Source organism: Salvelinus sp. IW2-2015, linkage group LG24 (assembly GCF_002910315.2).
Source record: "Salvelinus sp. IW2-2015 linkage group LG24, ASM291031v2, whole genome shotgun sequence".
In the NCBI taxonomy this organism is placed as follows: domain Eukaryota; kingdom Metazoa; phylum Chordata; class Actinopteri; order Salmoniformes; family Salmonidae; genus Salvelinus; species Salvelinus sp. IW2-2015.
The window spans coordinates 1,790,221-1,810,271 of NC_036864.1; the positions used below are offsets into that span (position 1 = coordinate 1,790,221).

General features: G+C 44.2%; 1 protein-coding gene across 3 annotated transcripts in view; it reads right to left on the bottom strand.

Moving 5' to 3' along the window:
- Positions 1 to 20,051, bottom strand: part of gramd4a (GRAM domain containing 4a) — a 62,640-nt gene that overhangs the window by 30,145 nt on the left and 12,444 nt on the right. For 2 of the 3 annotated variants that reach the window (XM_023969606.2, XM_023969605.2), the window contains exon 3: positions 14,715 to 14,835. In XM_023969606.2, coding sequence (XP_023825374.1) covers positions 14,715 to 14,835 — 121 coding nt within the window. Of the gene's footprint in view, positions 1 to 14,714; positions 14,836 to 15,126; positions 15,832 to 20,051 lie in introns of those variants that run through there. The other variant, XM_023969608.2, reaches the window with a different exon arrangement.

The following is a 20,051-nucleotide window of genomic DNA, read 5'->3' on the forward strand; positions in this document are numbered from 1 at the left end:
TTTCCATGACAGTGACCAGGTGAATCCAGGTGAAAGCTATGATCCCTTATTGATGTCACTTGTTAAATCCACTTAAACTCTGTGTAGATGAAGGGGAGGAGACAGATTAAAGACAATTGAGACATGGATTGTGCATGTGCGTCAYTCAGAAAGTGAATAGGCAAGACAAAAATATTTAAGTGCCTTTGAATGGAGTACGGTAGGTGCCAGGAACTGCAACACTGCTGGCTTTTTCACGCTCAACAGTTTCCCGTGTGTATCAAGAATGGCCCATCACCCAAAGGACATCCAGCCAACTTGACAACTGTGGCAAGCATTGGAGTCAACATGGGCCAGCATCCCTGTGGAACGCACCGACGAATTGAGGCTGTTGAGGGCAAAAGGGGAGGGGGTGCAACTCAATACTAGAAAGGTGTTCCTAATGTCTGGTATTCTCAGTGTATATGAGTCTTTAAAATCTTGGAACGTTCTAAAATCCATACTGTCCATGATTTCGGCAATAGTGCAGATACCACATTTGAACTACGGGGGGGGGGGGCAAAAGGCCACCCTCATTTTGATTCACATTTGTTTTTCAATTTTGCGGCAAACAGAAATTGTGTGAGCAATAATAGGACCAAGGCGTAGTTTACATTGATTAAGGGATATATCAGTGAAGAAGACCTCTTCCAGGGCAATAGGAGACACCATATTTATCATTTATCTCTATACTCAGCCAGGGGGCGGAAGAATCAAGTCTAAACCAATTTAGGATGGGACAAAATGCTAGTGCCTGAAAATACATTTAATTATCACTTCTGTATCAATTGTAACTGTGAATACAATGGAGAGCACACCTGTGCTCCAAGCAGATATAACAGAGGTACTAGTGTACTTCTAACACTTAAGCGTCAGAATMATGAGTGCAGTTTACCCTGGGTCACAGTGGCACAGTAACAGAGTGTGCCCATTTCCCTTCCTTCTCTGGCCACAATGAACCCCAGTAACCTACAACCCAGGGACAGAGTCATGCACAAATGTCATGTTTGTGGTTCAATTGTCCTTAAAATAGCTAAGACACATGCCCGAGTGTCGCACTCCTGTTCTCTCCACTGACCAGCTGAGAAGAAACTGATTTGCGGTTTGAGTGTCATCTCCTCATAATCCATATCCCACACACAGTGGGGAGACTGAGCCCTTCACAGTTAGAGTGATGTCACACCCTCGAGCTGCTGGTCTAACCAATAAACTTGAATCTACAGGAGGTACACACAAACAGTACAGATAGCTAGGAGATAGTTACCCAGAAAAGACAGGTCAATTATTCTGCGGCTATCGAGACAGACAAAAAGAGGCAGACAGACAAACGGGTCACATGAACCTACTGAGGTTGCGGGAGACCGAGGTCTTAAAAGGTTGTGTTAACTTACTGAGGTTGAGGTTGCTCTTGTGCGATTTAATCTTGTCTGTCCAACCGCCGTCGACGAGCCAGGCAAAGTCTGGGTCTGGGCCGCTGCAGTCCTCCATCTCCTCTGATACACCACGCCCGCTCACCTCACATACACAGCCAGCACCCTGCGGAGCTAGGGTATTGACTGACACCACAGGATCCCACACTCCAACTGGGCTATGGTATTGACCAAAACCAGAAGTGACCCAACTCTACACCTCAGAAAAGCGACCCGCCAGCACTCTGATACAGGCCCAAACAACCTAGTCCCACTACGCTGAAGTTGGGATTCAGTGGAAGGTTACTGCCTAACGGACCTGACCCAAATAAAGACTCAGAATCTCCCTGCACTCAAATACAGCTCCAGTCAGCAGCCAGACAGCCGGTCTAGGTGTCAAGTTTATAGCCTAGCGTCACACTGCGACATGTGTACCAAACAAACAACCTCATAGCCGATCAAAACTCCAGAGGAGAGAATCAGGGTATGTGGGTCTAGTCTGCTTTGAGCGAGTCACAGCTGGATCCTATAGCATAAATACAATAAGAGGCCCTGCAGAGTTAGAGATGGAGCCTTGTAGAGTCCCTAAAACGGCCTGGAATCTACCAACCAAGTACGTTGGACTACTCCCCTCCCATGCAGTCTGTCCCGACAGAACCTCAGGACCCCTATACTAGTCAAAGGCAGCGTCCAGTGTGAATGCCATGTGTGTATGCAAGCAGACAAATAAATTCCCTCTCATCTCGGCTAAGAGGAGGAAAAGTACTGCATGAGATTACACCAGCAGAACAACGGGTCCATTCACACACACCGACCTGCTGTGTTCACATTCTGTACAGTACTTAACACACCAACAACGAGGGTAAGTAGTTAGTGTAAGACAGCGCTATGCATGCATGTACACATCAATAAAAAAACATGGCAGTGTTATGTACTGTATACGTAGACGTCGTTTTAACACACACGATGCGGATTGGTCAAATCGGTAGGTGGGGACAGTCAGAGACTGATTGGCTGATCTATTAACCCCGGCACACAAGCAAAGCCCATGCACACAGGGTCGATCTATTAAAAAACACAGACCCTACAGGTCCCAGAGACACTGTACTATTGGCACCAACTCCAGCCTACTGTGACCCCGATGTCACCATACCTCATGCTACTGTTGATGTCACTGCTGTCCTGACACAATCCAACTGCATTCCATACAGGACAGTTAGTTCCGTCCTGTTCTGTTAGTGACTGATCAATATTCTCCTATTGCTGCCCTGCCCTACATCCCACTGGGTTAGAGAGACACACACACACACACACAGAGAACCCTGTGTCAAATCAGAGGGCCTGTTGTCCAGACCTCTGGCAGTCTCTATGGGGGTGCCACAGGGTTCAATTCTCAGCCCGACTCTTTTCTCTGTGTATATATGGCATCGCGCTTGCGGCTGGTGATTCTCTGATCCACCTCTACGCAGACGACACATTCTGTATACATCTGGCCCCTCTTTGGACACTTAAGAAACCTTCAAATGAGCTTCAATGCCATACAACTCTCCTTCCGTGGCCTCCAACTGCTTTTAAATGCTAGTAAAACTAAATGCATGCTCTTCAACGGATTGTTGCCCGCACCCGACCGCCCGACTAGCATCACTACTCTGGAAGGTTCTGACTTAGAACATGTGGAAAACTACCTAGGTGTCTGGTTAGACTGTAAACTCTCCTTCCAGACTCACATGAAGCATCTCCAATTCAAAATTAAATCTAGGAATTGGCTTCCTATTTCACAACAAAGCCTCCACTCATGCTGCCAAACATACCCTCGTAAAACTGACTATCCTACCGACCCTTGATTTTGACGATGTCATTTACAAAATAGCCTCCAACACTCTAAATCAGCAAATTGGATGCAGTCTATCACAGTGCCATCCGTTTTGTCACCAAAGCCCCATATACTACCCACCACTGCGACCTGTATGCGCTCGTTGGCTGGCCCTCACTACATCTTCGTCGCCAAACCCAGTGGCTCCAGGTGATCTAAGTCTTTGCTAGGTAAAGCCCCGCCTTATCTCAGCTTACTGGTCACCATAGCAACACCCACCCGTAGCATGCGCTCCAGCAGGTATATTTCACTGGTCATCCCCAAAGCCAACACTTCCTTTGGCCGCCTTTCCTTCCAGTTCTCTGCTGCCAATGACTGGAACGAACTGCAATTAAAAATAAAAATCACTGAAGCCTTATATCTCCCTCACTAACTTTAAGCACCAGCTGTCAGAGCAGYTTATCGATCACTGTACACAGCCAATCTGTAAATAGCACACCCAAATACCTCATCCYCATATTTATCCTCTTGCACCCCATTATCTCTACTTGCACATMATAATCTGCACATCTATCACTCCAGTGATAATGCTAAATTGTAATTATTTCACCTCTATGGCCTATTTATTGCATTACCTCCCAACTCATCTACATTTGCACACAGATTTTTCTATTGCGTTATTGACGTACATTTGTTTGTGTAACTCTGTTGTTTTTGTTGCACTGCTTTGCTTTATCTTGGTCAGGTCGCAGTTGTAAGTGAGAACTCGTTCTCAACTGGCCTACCTGGTTAAATAAAGGTGAGGGAAAAAAAAGAAAAAACACATCTAGCGGCCTCAGGAGCTAAGAGTTTAGAGCTAAACAAGGTTATGACAGGAACATTATGGCAGGAAATGGTGATAATAAAGGAAACATTGTTCAGAAGTAAACATTCTCCAAGCGTTGTGGACTAATGGAAGTGTGCATGTGCTGTACTCTACATTTAATGACACCAGGGMCCAGCGAAAAYGTGGTCTACGCYGAGGCAAGTAGCACAGAGCCGATGGGAATCATACCCACAATTGACAGGCAAGCTTTGCTAGGCTTGGGTGCTTTTTCTCCCCCTTCCCTGACAACTTGACTGTAAGCCTGTCAACRTCTCGTTTCGACCKGACGRACGAMAGCAAATGGAATTACCGTGGGGATAGATAGCTACTCACACTGCTACTACAACGCGAAGTTGAGAGACACGGGGTAACGTGAGCTTGAGTCAGGTAAGCAGGACGACASCTTTATTTACCAGGGTGGGGGGAAACAAATGCAGTCTTTATACTTTYGGTGTAGTRAAAGTAGAGCTAACAGGGMTAGCTAATTAGCTGGTTATCTTCACCTGAGTGATGATAGCTAGCTAGCTGTCGCGTGAAACACAGTAGTGACCCGGTGTGTAAACTAAGTAACACGAGGTAGAAACACACGGCTAGGTCAACTTCTACAGGGGAATTTAAAAGGGATGGTGCTTCAAAGGTGGCGTAACACACTATGAAGAAACAGCACCGCTCATGTTAGCCAAACAAACTGAATGGGGGTTTAGCGCATAAGTTGACAGCTAAAAACACCCGTGGTGCCGTTAGCCCACTAGCCAGCGAAGCGACACTGGAATGTTCAGCTAACTCTGATCGGTGGGGACCGATGGTGAGCTAGAGACCACAGGTAAAATGAGCTAAAGCTAGTGGAAACCTATAGGCGGGATGCTRAAGCAGTGGCGCTAGCGAGCGATCAATGCTAATTGCATGCATGCCAGGCAACAGGTGTACTGTAGCTAGCCGACTACAAAAARCGCTCCTAACAAGCTAACTTGAAAAATCAGTCAAATTAAGCTGAAGTTCCTGAAAATAGAAAAGAAGCCACAACTGTGGCGGGTGGCATCCCCCAGGAAGAGTAGCTGGTGCTTTCACARCAGCCAATGGTGACCCTAATAAAAKACTAAATCCACGCCAAAAGGAACAGTTAAGAGCACTAGTATTCTGAAGAAAGCTGCTTAACGAGCTAGTAACCAAAGACTTATGAAGTGGCGAAGAAACCATAGCRTTGCAGGGTGTTATATAGATTGGCCTGTTAGACGGGCTTGAATCAGGCTTAAACYAAATGACCCATAGTGAGATCGGAGTCGACTGAAAGAACTACAATTATATTCTATATAAATGAAAATGACTTTATTACTGACGGTATACGCCCATGTTATATCATCCATATAACGTATTGAATATAGTTTAACTGCTGGGTCCTAAACAGCATAATTACAGTATTAGTCTGGTGACAACCAGGGAGATATCTCCAGCTATTTACAGTGGCATGTAAGACAGAGGGCTGGAGGAGGATGCTGTTTGTTTGCGGCCTGCTTGCTGCTGCCTAATGTTCCATGTATCGCGATAAACTCCTTATATAAATTTAAACATCCATTGTGCAATATCTTGTTATCTGCAGTACTTTATGCTTAAAGGAGACATCTGCCTGCAATATGCATGCTGCAGAATCATGAAGTACAGACACACCCCCGACAACCACACAACAGGCTGCAAGCAGTGGAAACCAAACCAACGATAGTACTGAGATTCCTCTTCTGCACAATGAGTAACATATAAAAGCACAGCTCTAGCTAGGAAGTTAGTAGCTCATTCAGTAACCAGTCATAATAGAGCCAAACAAGCACCTGTATCGATCRTGCTTTGTCGTTCTAGGAGCCATTGTCATATTTTCACAGGGTACATGAAGTGAGAGGGTTGTAGGGAAGCGAGGTTGAATCAGCCATGACAGAGAGCGAGATCTAAAAAGTGTACTCGTTCTGAGAGCCAGGAGCTACAGTAGGGCAACAGTGACACAGCAACAATGTAACACACACACACGCAGTGAGAGAGAGGGACCAGCTGTTCTGTCTGTCACGCATCACAACACACCCACTGACCCAACAGGAGAGGAGGATGTTACAAGCTTCACTCAGTTGATCTATGTATGTATGTGTGTACGCATGGGTGGGGTGGGATTTTTTGGAGCAGCAGACACCTTTTGGTATTGTGATATGCACACCGGTCCCACTCCCATTCACAAGGGGGCGATAAAAACATTTGTCAGCTCAGTTTGTGAAAGCAAGGAAGCGTTGCCTTCCCTTGCTAGCAGTAACTAGCGGTCAGCCTGGCTAAAAAAAAAAAATAGCAAGCTAGCTAGCATTTTTAGCTTCCCACATCTACATGTGAAATAATCTGATTTATATATATTTTTTAAATATATGACCTGCCCCCCTGAGGGGCGCAGCGTTCTAAGACACTGCATCGCAGTGCTGCGGCGTCACTACAGCCTGTGTCATTACCAGCCGTGACCGGAAGTCCCATAGGGCGGCGCACTCTACAAACCCACCTTAAGTCAATGACTCTGGTTAGTGCTACAACAGCACTGGGAAAACGGTCCCTGTAGAACTGAAGTGGAAGGAGTGATTGGTTGACAATATCAATACTCAGTGGTAAAGATGATCAGGCAACACAAGAACGAACAGGACCACCACAACACAGACAAGCCTGTTGTTTCCTCACCGACTCTCCATCTCACATAGTGACGGGTGCTGCATCCCAAATGGCACCCTATACCCTACATAGCACACTATTTTTGAGCCCTGTTGTACCAGTCAAAAGTTGACACACCTACTCATTCAAGGGGTTCTTTATTTTTTACATTGTAGAATAATAGTGAAGACATCAAAACTATGAAATCAAGTAGTAACCAAAATGGTGTTAAATCGAAATCTGTTTTATATTCTTCAAAGTAGCCACTGTTTGCCCAGAAGGCCAGCATCCCGGAGTCGCCTCTTCACTGTTGACATTGGTGTTTTGCGGGTAGTATTTAATGAAGCTATCAGCCGGACTTGTGAGACGTGTTTCTCAAACTAGACACTAATGTCAGTACACAATGCAAATAGTCCGGGTAGCCATTTGATTACCTGTTCAGCAGTCTTATGGCTTGGGGGTAAAATCTGTTAAGAAGCCTTTTGGACCTAGACTTGGTGCTCCGGTACCGGCAGCTTAGATCCAGTGATGTACTGGGCCATACGGACTACCCTCTGTAGTGCCTTGCGGTCGGAGGCCGAGCAGTTGCCATAAAAAGGCAGTGACGCAACCATTAGGAATAACATCTCTACCGGCGGCACCTGTAGAACTTAGAGAATCTGAGGACCATGCCAAATTTTTTCTCCTGAGGGGGAAATAGGCTTTGTCGTGCCCTCTTCACAGCTGTCTTGTGTGCTTGGACCATAATGTTGGTGTACGTGGACACCAAGGAACTTGAAGCTCTCAACCTGCTTCACGACAGCCCCATCAATGAGAATGGGGACATGCTCGGTCCTCCTAGTCAACAATCTCGTTTGATTTGATAGGATGCCAGATTGGCTCCACATTCAACAAATCTATGCATTGTAACAGGCCCACAAGTGGTTACAGTCTGAGATATATATATACACCACACACAGTGGGGAGAAGAGTATTTGAAACACTGCTGATTTGCAGGTTTTCCTACTTACAAAGCATGTAGAGGTCTGTAATTTTATCAAGTACACTTCAACTGTGACGGAATCTAAAACAAAAATCCAGAAAATCACATTGTATGATTTTTAAGTATTTCATTTGCATTTTATTGCATGACATAAGTATTTGATACATCAGAAAAAGCAGAACTTAATATTTGTACAGAAACCTTGTTTGCAATTACAGAGATCATACGTTTCTGTAGTTCTTGACACATGCCAGGCAGGATTTTTGCCCACTCTCCATACAGCACTTCTCCAGATCCTTCAGGGTTCGGGGCTGTTGCTGGGCAATACGGACTTTCAGCTCCCTCAAAGATGGCTATTTGTTCAGGTCTGGAGACTGTTAGGCCACTCCAGGACCTTGAGATGCTTTTACGAGCCACTCCTTAGTTGCCCTGGCTGTGTGTTTCGGGTCGTTGTCATGCTGGAAGACCCAGCCACGACCCATCTTCAATGCTCTTACTGAGGGAAGGAGTTGTTGGCCAATCTCGCGATACATGGCCCATCCATCCTCCCCTCAATACGTGCAGTCGTCCTTCCCCTTTGCATAAAAGCATCCCCAAAATGATGTTTCCACCTCCATGCTTCACGGTTGGGATGGTGTTCTTGGGGTTGTACTCATCCTTCTTCTTCCTCCAAACACGGCGAGGAGTTTAGACCAAAAAGCTCTATTTGTCTCATCAGACCACATGACCTTCTCCCATTCCTCCTCCTGATCATCCAATGGTCATTGGCAAACTTCAGACGGGCCTGGACATGCGCTGGCTTGAGCAGGGGACCTTGCGTGCGCTGCAGGATTTTAATCCATGACGGCGTAGTGTGTTACTAATGGTTTTCTTTGAGACGTGGTCCCAGCTCTCTTCAGGTCATTGACCAGGTCCTGCAGTGTAGTTCTGGGCTGATCCCTCACCTTCCTCATGATCATTGATGCCCCACGAGGTGAGATCTTGCATGGAGCCCCAGACCGAGGGTGATTGACCGTCACTTGAACTTCTTCCATTTTCTAATAATGTGCCAACAGTTGTGCCTTCTCACCAAGCTGCTTGCCTGTAGCCCATCCCAGCCTTGTGCAGGTCTACAATTTTATCCCGATGTCCTTACACAGCTCTTGGTCTTGGCCAGTGTGGAGAGTTGGAGTCGTTTGATTGAGTGTGTGACGTTCTTTTTTATAAGGTAACGAGTTCAAACAGGTGCAGTTAATACAGGTAAAGAGTGGAGAACAGGAGGGCTTCTTAAAGAAAAACTAACAGGTCTGTGAGAGCCGAATCTTACTGGTTGGTAGGTGATCAAATACTTATGTCATGCAATAAAATGCAAATGAATTACTTAAAAATCATACAATGTGATTTTCTGATTTTTTGTTTTAAGATCCATCTCTCACAGTTGAAGTGTACCTATGATAAAAATGACAGACCTCTACATGCTTTGTAAGTAGGAAAACCTGCAAAATCAGCAGTGTATCAAATACTTGTTCTGACTGCTAAATGCTAACTCCTGTTCATATAAGCTGGTAGCATAGCTAGCATACAGAAATCAGTGGTGGTAGTCAGTCCCAAGTGTAATGCAGTTGATTGGGGACGATGACATGAACACGTACTGGGGTCGACATGCAAACAAGCATTATCGTCAGTTCTTTTTCTCAACATAGTGTGAAATACACAAACAATAGTCTAAATATAGGCCAATTTTGCTGGGGGGGCAAACTTTCCCCCTTGCATTTTCATGGCATTTCCATTATTTTAGTCGAGTTCGATTGATCTCTTTACCGCATGTATACAGATTGCCTGAGAGTTTTAGTAGCATAGCCTGTCTAGTAGCTTGAGTTTTTTTTATAGTCTAACCACTAGCCAGTTGAATCTCATCCACTCAGACCCCATATTCCGGTCTATTTCTCTCCTCCCCCTGCTCCACTACCTCCCCACACTGAACAAACTGTGCAGAGATGAACAGAACAGAAAGCAGAGATGAACAGAAAGCAAGAATGAACAGAGCAAAGTCCATTTAGCTGCTAATGGATTCTCATGCTTCACCGCTCCTACTGGTCCAATTACACTGGGAGGAAGAGAGGGATAGAGGACTGGAGAAAGAAAGCAGAGAGAGGCCTGGTCGGGAMCTGTATTACCCAGAAACAGATTCACTCTAGTTCACGAACACAACAGTCCCCTACTGCCATTCAGTATGAAGTGTGTAGAGAGGCCAGGGACTAAACAACATCTCTATTCGGACCTTCAGCAAGGCAAGGCTGCCATGTTGTGACAGTCTTCTATAGCACGCTAAACACGAACTCAAACTTCAGGTATGGACGACTGTCATTGGTAACAAAGCAGAGGTGAATAATGCATGAGTATGTCAAGTATATATGCAGATYATATTTTATAACAGTCCACCTTCCCTCTCCATACAGATCCCACACAAACAGGAGAGAGTGAACTTGAAAGAGCAAATTAGCCCACTTTTTTTTGTTGGTCAGGGTAAGTACCAACGACACAATGGCACTCAACTCTGTAGACAACATTCACTGGGACATTATTTGTCTGTCTAAATGAGTACTGGYGATGAGACCGTGCTGTTATTAGATGACGAGTCTCTCATCCATCTGTGTGTAACAGGGTCTTCATAAGGACCCTCTACAGGGCTGAGATGGACTACGCCTAAATAATTAAACTGCTAACAGAATACACCTATATAAGAAAAACTTAACAGAATACACCCGGCAGCAATTCCAGCTTTAGCTAAAAACATTTCATTTGGATCTATACATTTGACATGAAATGTTACATATTTATAGTACCAGTCAAAAGTTGACGCTCAATTCCAGGATTTCTTTATTTTTACTATTTTCTACATAGAATAATAGTGAAGACATCAACAACTATGAAATAACACATATGGAATCATGTAGTAACCAACAACAAAAAACATGTTAAATCAAAATATATTTTATATATGAGATTCTTCAAAGTAGCCACCCTTTTCCTTGATGACAGCTTTGCACTCTTGGCATTCTCTCAACCAGCTTCATGAGGTAGTCACCTGGAATACATTTCAATTAACAKGTGTGCCTTGTTAAAAGTTAATTTGTGGAATTTCTTCAAGTGCAGTCGCAAAAAMCATCAAACGCTATGATGAAACTGGCTCTCATGAGGACCACCACAGGAAAGGAAGAACCAGAGTTACCTCTGCTGCAGAGGATAAGTTCATTGGAGTTACTAGCCTCAGATTGCAGTCCAAATAAATGCTTCAGAGTTCAAGTAACAGACGCATGAACATCAACTGTTCAGAGGAGACTGCATGAAAATCAGGCCTTCATGGTCAAATTGCTGCAAAGAAACCACTAATAAGGACACCAATAAGAAGAGACTTGCTTGGCACAAGAAACACGAGCAATGGACATTCGACTGATAGAAATCTGTCCTTCAGTCTGATTCGTCCAAATTTTAGATTTTTGGTTGCAACCGCCATGCCTCGGAGACGCAGAGTAGGTGAACGGATGATCTCTGCATGTGTGGTTTGCACTGTGAMGCATGGAGGTGGTACGATAGTGCGTTGCTGGTGACACTCAGTGATTTATTTAGAATTCAAGGCACACTGAAACAGCATGGCTAGCACAGCATTCTGCAGTGATACGCCATCCCATCTGGTTTGCACTTAGTGGGACTATCATTTATTTTTCAACAGGACAATGACCCAACACACCTCCAGGCTGTATAAGGGCTATTTGACCAAGGAGAGTGATGGAGTGCTGCATCAGTTGACCTGGCCTCCACAATTACCTCACCTCAACAAAATTGAGATGGTTTGGGCTGAGTTGGACTAAAAGCAGCCAACAAGTGCTCAGCATGTGGAAACTCCTTCAAAWCTGTTTGAAAAGCATTCCAGGTGAAGCTGGTTGAGAGAATGCCAAGAGTGTGCAGAGCTGTCAAGGCTAAGGGTGGCTACTTTGAAGAATCTGAAATATATTTTGATTTGTTTAACGACTCCATATGTTACATTTCATAGTTTTGATGTCTTCACTATTATTCTACAATGTAGAAAATAGTAAAAAAAATAAAGAACACCTTGAATGAGTAGGTGTCCAAACTTTTGATGGGTACTGTATGAGGCAAAGGTACAGAATGGCACCTTTTATTCAGGGTTATTTTAATACATATCCATTTAATCATTTAGAAATCAAAGCATTTTATGTATCTAACCCCCATCTGAAGGTGTCATAAGATCATACCCTCAAAACATGCTAAACTCTCACCATTAATAACAGAGGCGGTTAGCATTTTTTTTGGGGGGGGGTTATGATATTTATTCATCTATAACTATGCCACTGATTATTCACGATTGTCACGTCTAGTCCCACTCCGGTGCCCGACGTCGCCAGTTTACTAACCACGGGTCCTGGCAACCCATCATTACGGACACCTGAACTTCCCTGATTATTTAGCCCTCTTTGTTAAATCAGTCCTTAGGTGTTACTGTCTCATGTTCAGTTCACATCCCATGTTTGTTCTTTTGCATCTGTTCCGTATTAAAAACTCACCTGCTTTCTGACTCCCGGCGTATACGTAACAGAGACTATCCGTAATCATGGTAGCATCCACATTGAATGTAGACGTGTTCAGAAACATATTTTATTGGTTACAATAAAAGTGACTCCAAAATGACCAAATTCATTATTAAGCATTAAAATTGGACACAACATAATCCGAAACACAAGAACAAACTGCATATGAATCCAACATCCAAGTTTGTAGAGTACCAAGTTTGATGTAATCATTGCATGCTAGGAATATGAGACCAAAATACTAACCTTTTAAATAAATACTTTAATACACTACAGCTGAAGATAACTGGAAACTCTGGAAAAAAACACAAAGAAAACAAGTACCGACTCGCAAAATGTTTAACAGTCATCCAACTTAAATCCAAGTTGAGAACTCTGGCCTCTTTCTAGAGCTCCGACAAAGATCACTGATGTCATGAGTTGACCTTATTCTCCCCCCCCCGCCCGAGTTCCCAGCATCTTGAAAGCCCCATAAAACCAAAGAATGCCAGACTTTGATGACAAAATATGCCCACAAGGACAGCCGCACCACCTTCCTGTTCAAGTGAGCATTGCACAACAAGGGGAGTCCAAAAATGTCTTGTATGCTGCTGCAGACATTATGTAATATGCCAGGGAGATATGTATACTGTAGCTAAGAAAGTAATACTAAGTGTATGTTGTGTAGTAAGCTGTTAGTAGCCCATGTGCCTCACCCTAATAATTKTGTCCCTTTCCCTTCATAATTTAGCCTACTGTTCTGACTTGGTGGTGCACAGGTAGTCTATAGCCTGTTTTAGCGAAAACTAATATTGTAAGAGCTTTCATTATCTGCTTATATGCTCCCTTTATTTATCCTACTGTGCTGACTTGGTGTACAGGGAGAATACTGTACGAAAGGCCCATGTTCTGTATTCTGTCCCTGTACATTTCAAAAGTGCTGAACAAATAGTTATACTGACTACATCCGTCCTAGCTCGCTCATTAATGTCTTAATAGAAATTACGGATGGCCTCTTATGCGCTTGTCGGTCCCTTATGCCATAATTTGTAAATCTCAATAATCAGTAGAAAACACATTTGTTTAAGCAAGTCAGCCATATCAGCTATGTCTTTTTAAAAAGGCAGTAAATGAGGCTGAATGAACTGTGTCGCTGCCAGACAAGTCTCTGCTGATAGACAGGTGTAGCGGTGGTAAGGATTCACTCCATGGTGCTGAAAAGAAAGCTCTGCTGTTGGGACKGCTTTATGTAGACCCTAACAGTTTGTGGGCACCGTTTCTCACCATTATAGTGCAATTTATGTATTGTTTAGTGTTGTGTAGTGGCTTTGCTGGCATGCATCAACCATTAAAAAAATAAATATTAAAAAATGTTTTTTAAAAAATGGGGTATTTGCCCCACCAAGGTTTACATGCCAAAATCGCCACTGGTAAGAGGCACRTCAGCAGCAGAACAGCATAGCTAGCTAACTAGCAGATTTACATAATCAACAACATGAATGATCAGCTGATAGCCCATCCTCTTTAACCAATGTGAATCTTTATGAGGCATTGCAATTAGCTTGCTTTTAATTAGCTTACATTCTCACTACAGAGTCAGTTTATGAATTAGGGAAGTCTATTTSTGTGGGTTGTTTTATTTAACAGCACACAGGACTTAGAGTCAAAGTGCTKTCATTTCTAAAWAWWAAAAAAAACAGTATGTATGAAGAATACCCTCAAATAAAAAAGGTGATATTCTGTACTGTCGCCACATATAAAAYATCAAATCCAAAATGCTGGAGTATAGAGCTAAATTAAACATTTTAGCTTCACTGTCCAAATAATTACTAGGGGAGTGTATATTTAGCCATATAGCTTTAGCTTCACTATAGCTTTAGCCATATAGCCTTAGCAAAAGGCTTTAGTCATACAGTTTTGGCCCGCGTGTTAGCTTCAGCAATGCATGCTCACACTCTCAGGGATGCAGAGGCACACTGGCAGACCTGTGGATGGAAAAACTGCACACACACACAAACAGCACAGGCCACTACACGTGCTACAATACCGTAGCATGGTACAGTATGTACCCATCCCTGAGTTGGGTTAATGGGGCAGGGCAGCCACATTGGCCAGAGGCATTACGAGAGTGGCTGACCCAGCACAGAGGTGTGTGTGTTAGAGTATGAACATGAATCGGCACAATTGAATTTGCTTCCCCCTCAGGCTCAGTATCAACTCTCTCGTCCATCCCTCCACCATCCTCTCATCCCCATCACAACACCCATTCCTCCCCAGCCTCTCCCATTCTCACCCGGACTCCCCAATTCATGTCCACAAGCAGATAGCAACGGAGGATGAATAAAAAGCTCCAGTAGATAAAACGTGTGTTAGGGTTGTTAAGGTTACTTACGTAGGAAGTGTTTCTCCAGCAAGGCAATCTCCAGATGACCCTTCACCTCGTTTAGCCGGTCCGACTCGCTCCTCTGGAAGTCTTGAAAGGCTGCAGCCATGTTGAGAGCCCCCGAACCCGCCTGCACACAGAGGAGAAGCGCACGTTCATACAGGCGTAATGTCAACGCACACGCCCACACACTGGATGTCCTGAAAGGCGGGCTCCATGGTGAGAGCCCCAGAACTCATCTGCACGCACGAACACACACACCAAGAGGCTGAATTAACATTAATACAGGCATGACGTCACACACACACAGAAGAAACGCACGTTAAAACATACATGAGATCGACTTAACACACGTTAAAACATGCATGAATAAAACCGACACACGCGGCGGAGTAGCTATATCTCCAGTATGATGACTCACACGGCCAGTGCGTTTCCCTCCCGTTTTGAAAAGCGTTGCAAAGGAGATCCCTACCGACTGACTCTCTGTCCTCTAGTCTAAACGCAACACTGATGACTCAACCACTCTCTCCCCCCCCAACTGACTCATGGCTTTAGTCCACAGATTACCAGACCWATACCAGGTGAGAGAGAGAGATGGTGAAAGAGGGGAAGAGTGGGGGGGGAATCAGTAGATGAAAAAGATGTCAAGAGAAAGCGACAGAAATAGGATTGTGTTAAAGAAAGCAACAGAGGATGAAAAGGAGGGAGGAGAGAAGGAAAGCGTGGAAGCTGCCGTTATTCTGAGCCACTGCAGGTTTACCAGCCGCCAACGGACCAACGCAGGCAGGGTGTCCCTTTAARAGGCTCCTGCCACAGACAAAGACAGTCGCGGCCAACACGCACATAAAGCCAAAAACACACACTACTGCAGCAGCTTCTTCTCCCTGCAGCATTCCTGACTGCAGCGTGTCTTAATCTATTACGCTGCCTGTCAAGTCCATGAGAGGCAAACACCGCATGAGAGAGAGAAGGGATGAGAAGAGAGAAAGGAATTTAGTTAAGATGCCCTACTTGGGATGCAGCCAGTGATTAACAAGGGATGACGAGAAAAGACGGTGAGATGAATGAAAAACTAAAAAACAGAGAGCCTTCGCTCTGTAGCCCAAATGTCAGAGAGAGTTGATTTGAGAAGGAGGATAGAGAGAAACAGGGGGGGGGGGCAGAGAGGGGAGGGGCTAGACTGGGTGCGTCTGGAACAGGAAGTAAACACCCAGGTCATGTGATCTGGTCCTGAGGAGCAGAGAATCAGCAGTGCAGACCTAGCATGGAGGATCTGCAGCACTGAGGAACGAGCAGTAGTGTGTGTGTTTAATGATTTTATTCATTCGTCTTATTTACAATGACGGCCTACCAAAAGGCCTCCAGCRGGGACGGGTGCTGGAATTAAAAAATAAAAGTGGAGGACAAAAACACATGACAAGAGAGACACCACATAAAGAGAGATCTAAGAAGACAACACAGCATGGGGGTGTGTTGGGGGTCTATGTTGCAGAACCCAGGAATTTAAAGAACTAGGACGCTGCATAGCCCAACTGAAGGGTTCTTTCTCAAACTCTGGGTGAAACATATTACTCCCCTCAGTTCTATTTCTATGATTGTGAAGGTTGGTTTCTCAGAAAATGACTAGAGAGTCAGCAGCCGGCATTGAGCTGGTCTCATGTTTGCTCCCGGGCAGAAAACATCGAGAATTATTAGGCTTACACCGTATAACGGACTATTTTGAAATATCGACATTAAGATTTACAATACCGCTCATGGGTACCCATAAACAACCCCCACCCGCCATAAGTATCAACTAATTGATATCTAGTTCAGTGCTCCAGCTATACATTTGCTAACTAAGATGGCTAGATGTCAAGATCAAGCTTCTTGGTTACACCAGACATTCAATCCCTCCTGGATCAAGATCCCTGTTGCCTAAATTGTTGTGTATAATTTTTTTAAATTCTAAATATTTTTTTGTATACTCTGTGTGTGTGTAAAAAAAAAACATCCTAATATCAAGTTGCAACCCCCCCTTTTTGCCAACAGAACAGTCTAAATTCATTGGGCCATGGACTCTACAACACGTTGAAAGTGTTCCTCAGGGATGCTGGCCCATGTCGTTTACAAAGCTTCCCACAGCATTGTCAAGTTGGCTGGATGTTGTTTGGGTGGTGGACCATTCTTGATACACATGGAAAACGGTTGTGTGAAAAACTCCGTAGCTCTGCAGTTCTTGACACAAACTGATGTGCCTGGCACCTACTACCATAGCCCATTCAAAAGGCACTTAAATATTTTGTCCTGCCCATTCACCCGCTGAATGGCACAAACACAAGCCATGTCTCAAGACTTAAAAATGCTTCTTTAACAGGTCTTAACAAGTGATATAAATAAGGGMTCACAGCTTTGAACTTGATTCACCTGGTCAGTCTCATGGAAAAAGCAGGTGTTCTTAATGTTTTGTACACACAGAAAGTACTCAGACCCCTTGACTTTTTCCACATTTTGTTACATTAAAGCCTTGTTCTAAAATTGATTAAACRTTTTCCTCAATCTACACATAATACCCCATAATAACAAAGCAAAAACAGAAGGCATTTTAGCAAATTTATTAGAAATAAAAAACGGATACCTTTACATAAGTATTCAGACCCTTTGCTATGAGACTCGAAATTGAGCTTAGGTGAATCCTGCTTCCATTGAACATCCTTGAGAGGTTTCTACAACTTGGTTGGAGTCCACCTGTGGTAAATTCAATTGATTGGACATGATTTGGAAAGGCACACACCTTTCTATATAAGGTCCCACAGTTGACGGAGCATGTCAGAGCAAAAACCAAGCCATGAGGTCGAAGGAATTGTCCGTAGAGCTCCGAGACAGGATTGTGTCGAGGCACAGATCTGGGGAAGGGTAGCAAAACATTTCTGCGGCATTGAATGTCCAAGAATACAGTGGCCTCCATCATTCTTAAATGGAAGAAGTTTGGAACCACCAAACAATCAGGGGAGAAGGGCCTTGGTCAGGGAGGTGATCAAGAACCCGATGGTCACTCTGACAGAGCTCCAGATTCCTCTGTGGAGATGGGAAAACCTTCCAGAAGGACAACCATCTGTGCAGCACTCCACCAATCAGGCCTTTATGGTAGAGTGGCCAGACGGAAGTCACTCCTCAGTAAAAAGGCACATGACAGCCTGCTTGGAGAACTCTTAGACCATGAGAAACAGGATTCTCTGGTCTGATGAAACCAAGTTGAAATCTTTGACATGAATTCCAAGCATCACTTCTGGAGGAAACCTGGGACCATCCTAACGGTGAAGCACGGTGGTGGCAGCGTCATGCTGTAGGGATGTTTTTCAGCGGCAGGGATACTAGTCAGGATTGAGGCAAAGATGAACGRAGCCAAGTACAGAGAGATSCTTGATTAAAACCTGCTTCAGAGTGCTCAGGACCTCAGACTGAGGATGAAGGTTTACCTTCCAACAAGACAACGAACCTAAGCACACAGCCAAGTCAACTCAGAAGTGCCTTCGGGACAAGTCTGTGAATGTCCTTGAGTGGCCCAGCCAGAGCCCGGACTTGAACCTGATCGAACATCTCTGAAGAAATTGAAAATAGCTGTGCAGTGACTATGCCCATCCAACCTGACAGAGTTTGAGAGGATCTGCAGAGAATAAATGGGAGAAGCTCCCCAAATACAGGTGTGCCGAGCTTGTAGCGTCATACCCAAGAAGACTCAAGGCTGTAATCGCTACCAAAGGTGCTTCAACAAAGTACTAAGTAAAGGTTCTGAATACTTATGTAAATGTGATATCAGTTTAAAATGTTTAATACAATTTCGAAAMCTTTTTTGCTTTGTCATTATGGGGAATTGTGTGTAGATTGATGAGGGGGGAAAACAACTTAATCCATTTCAGAATAAGGCGGTAACCTGTAACCAAAATGTGGAGGAGTCTGAATACTTCCCAAATGCACTGTGTGTGTGTATTATTTTTGTTGTTTAATAGCGCCCCTTGTGTAAACCTCCGGTAATACAGTATACCTCAATATGGTACAGAAACGGCATGACAAAACTGGATACCTTCCAACCCTAATAATTATATCTGTGGCAGGTAAACCGTCAACCAAACTACAAGCTGGCTACATAATGGTACATTTGATGTTTGATTATAGGGGAAACAATTTTGTCCAATCRAAGACAGACCAATAACAGACACCAACCATCACAGACAGACCAATCACAGATCCCCAACATCAGAGGCAGACCACTCGCAATCATACCCTGTGGGAAGGAATCAAACATCAGAGAGCACTCCTAACAGAAAGACCTCAACATCACAATCAGAGGATTCTAACCAAGATCAATGACAGATCCACCCACCTGGTCTGCTGTGATGGGAGGGAGTGTTAGGGGGGGGAAAGGATGGATGTTTTATAGCAGAAACAGTGAAGACATTACCCTTTTCTTTCTGTAGTTTTGTCCAAGTTGGATTTGTGCAAAACAGCCTGTTCATATAGGGAGCAATAAGGGCCCCGTGAGACAGCTGTAGGCTGTAGCCCTCAGGCTTGGCCTGGTGTTTGGGAAGTGGAGTAAAGTGGTTGTTCCACTGGATATCATAAGGTGAATGCACCAATTTGTAAGTCGCTCTGGATAAGAGCGTCTGCTAAATGACTTAAATGTAATGTAAATGTGTTGTAGAGAGGGGCTGGACTGCAATACTGTCTGCCAGACAGACTACTAAAGTAGATGCCTGATCACGTWGATAGAATTCCTTCCACGTTAGGTCAAGCAAACAACGCCGTAGCGAAGGTCTGGAGTTAAAAAGCCAGTCTTACCTCTAGAAGCAGTAGAAATACTGATTTTTTTGGTGATCCTCTGGGTTCAGTCACAGGCCATGACTTGCAAAAAAACTCCCGCTGAGATTTGCTCTACTTAGATGGGGATTAAAAACGGGCAAAACCATAACATTACAGAAGCAAGGAATAGATTCATGATTGCTCCRAGATAGTCAACAGTACTCCTGCTCAATACAACCAATCCGGAAAGTTCCATAGTTTAGCTAAATATTGATTAGAATGCATCTGAGCCTTGTAACTTTGCAGAAAGCCTTAAAATCAGGATTGGGGACAGTGAGTTGACACGTTGATGGATCACTTGCACCTACAATCTCAGTGTTGTATGAGATATTGAATGAAAAGCTACAGTAGATASGTCATACTAGAACGGCCGGGATATCTCCGCTGAGGAATTGCCTCCTGTCGTGTTATTTGCCATCTCATTCTCCCTTAAGCTACAAACAGGCCGAGACGTCTTATTGAGCTGAAAATAAACATTTACTCCACTTCTCATCCATCAATAGC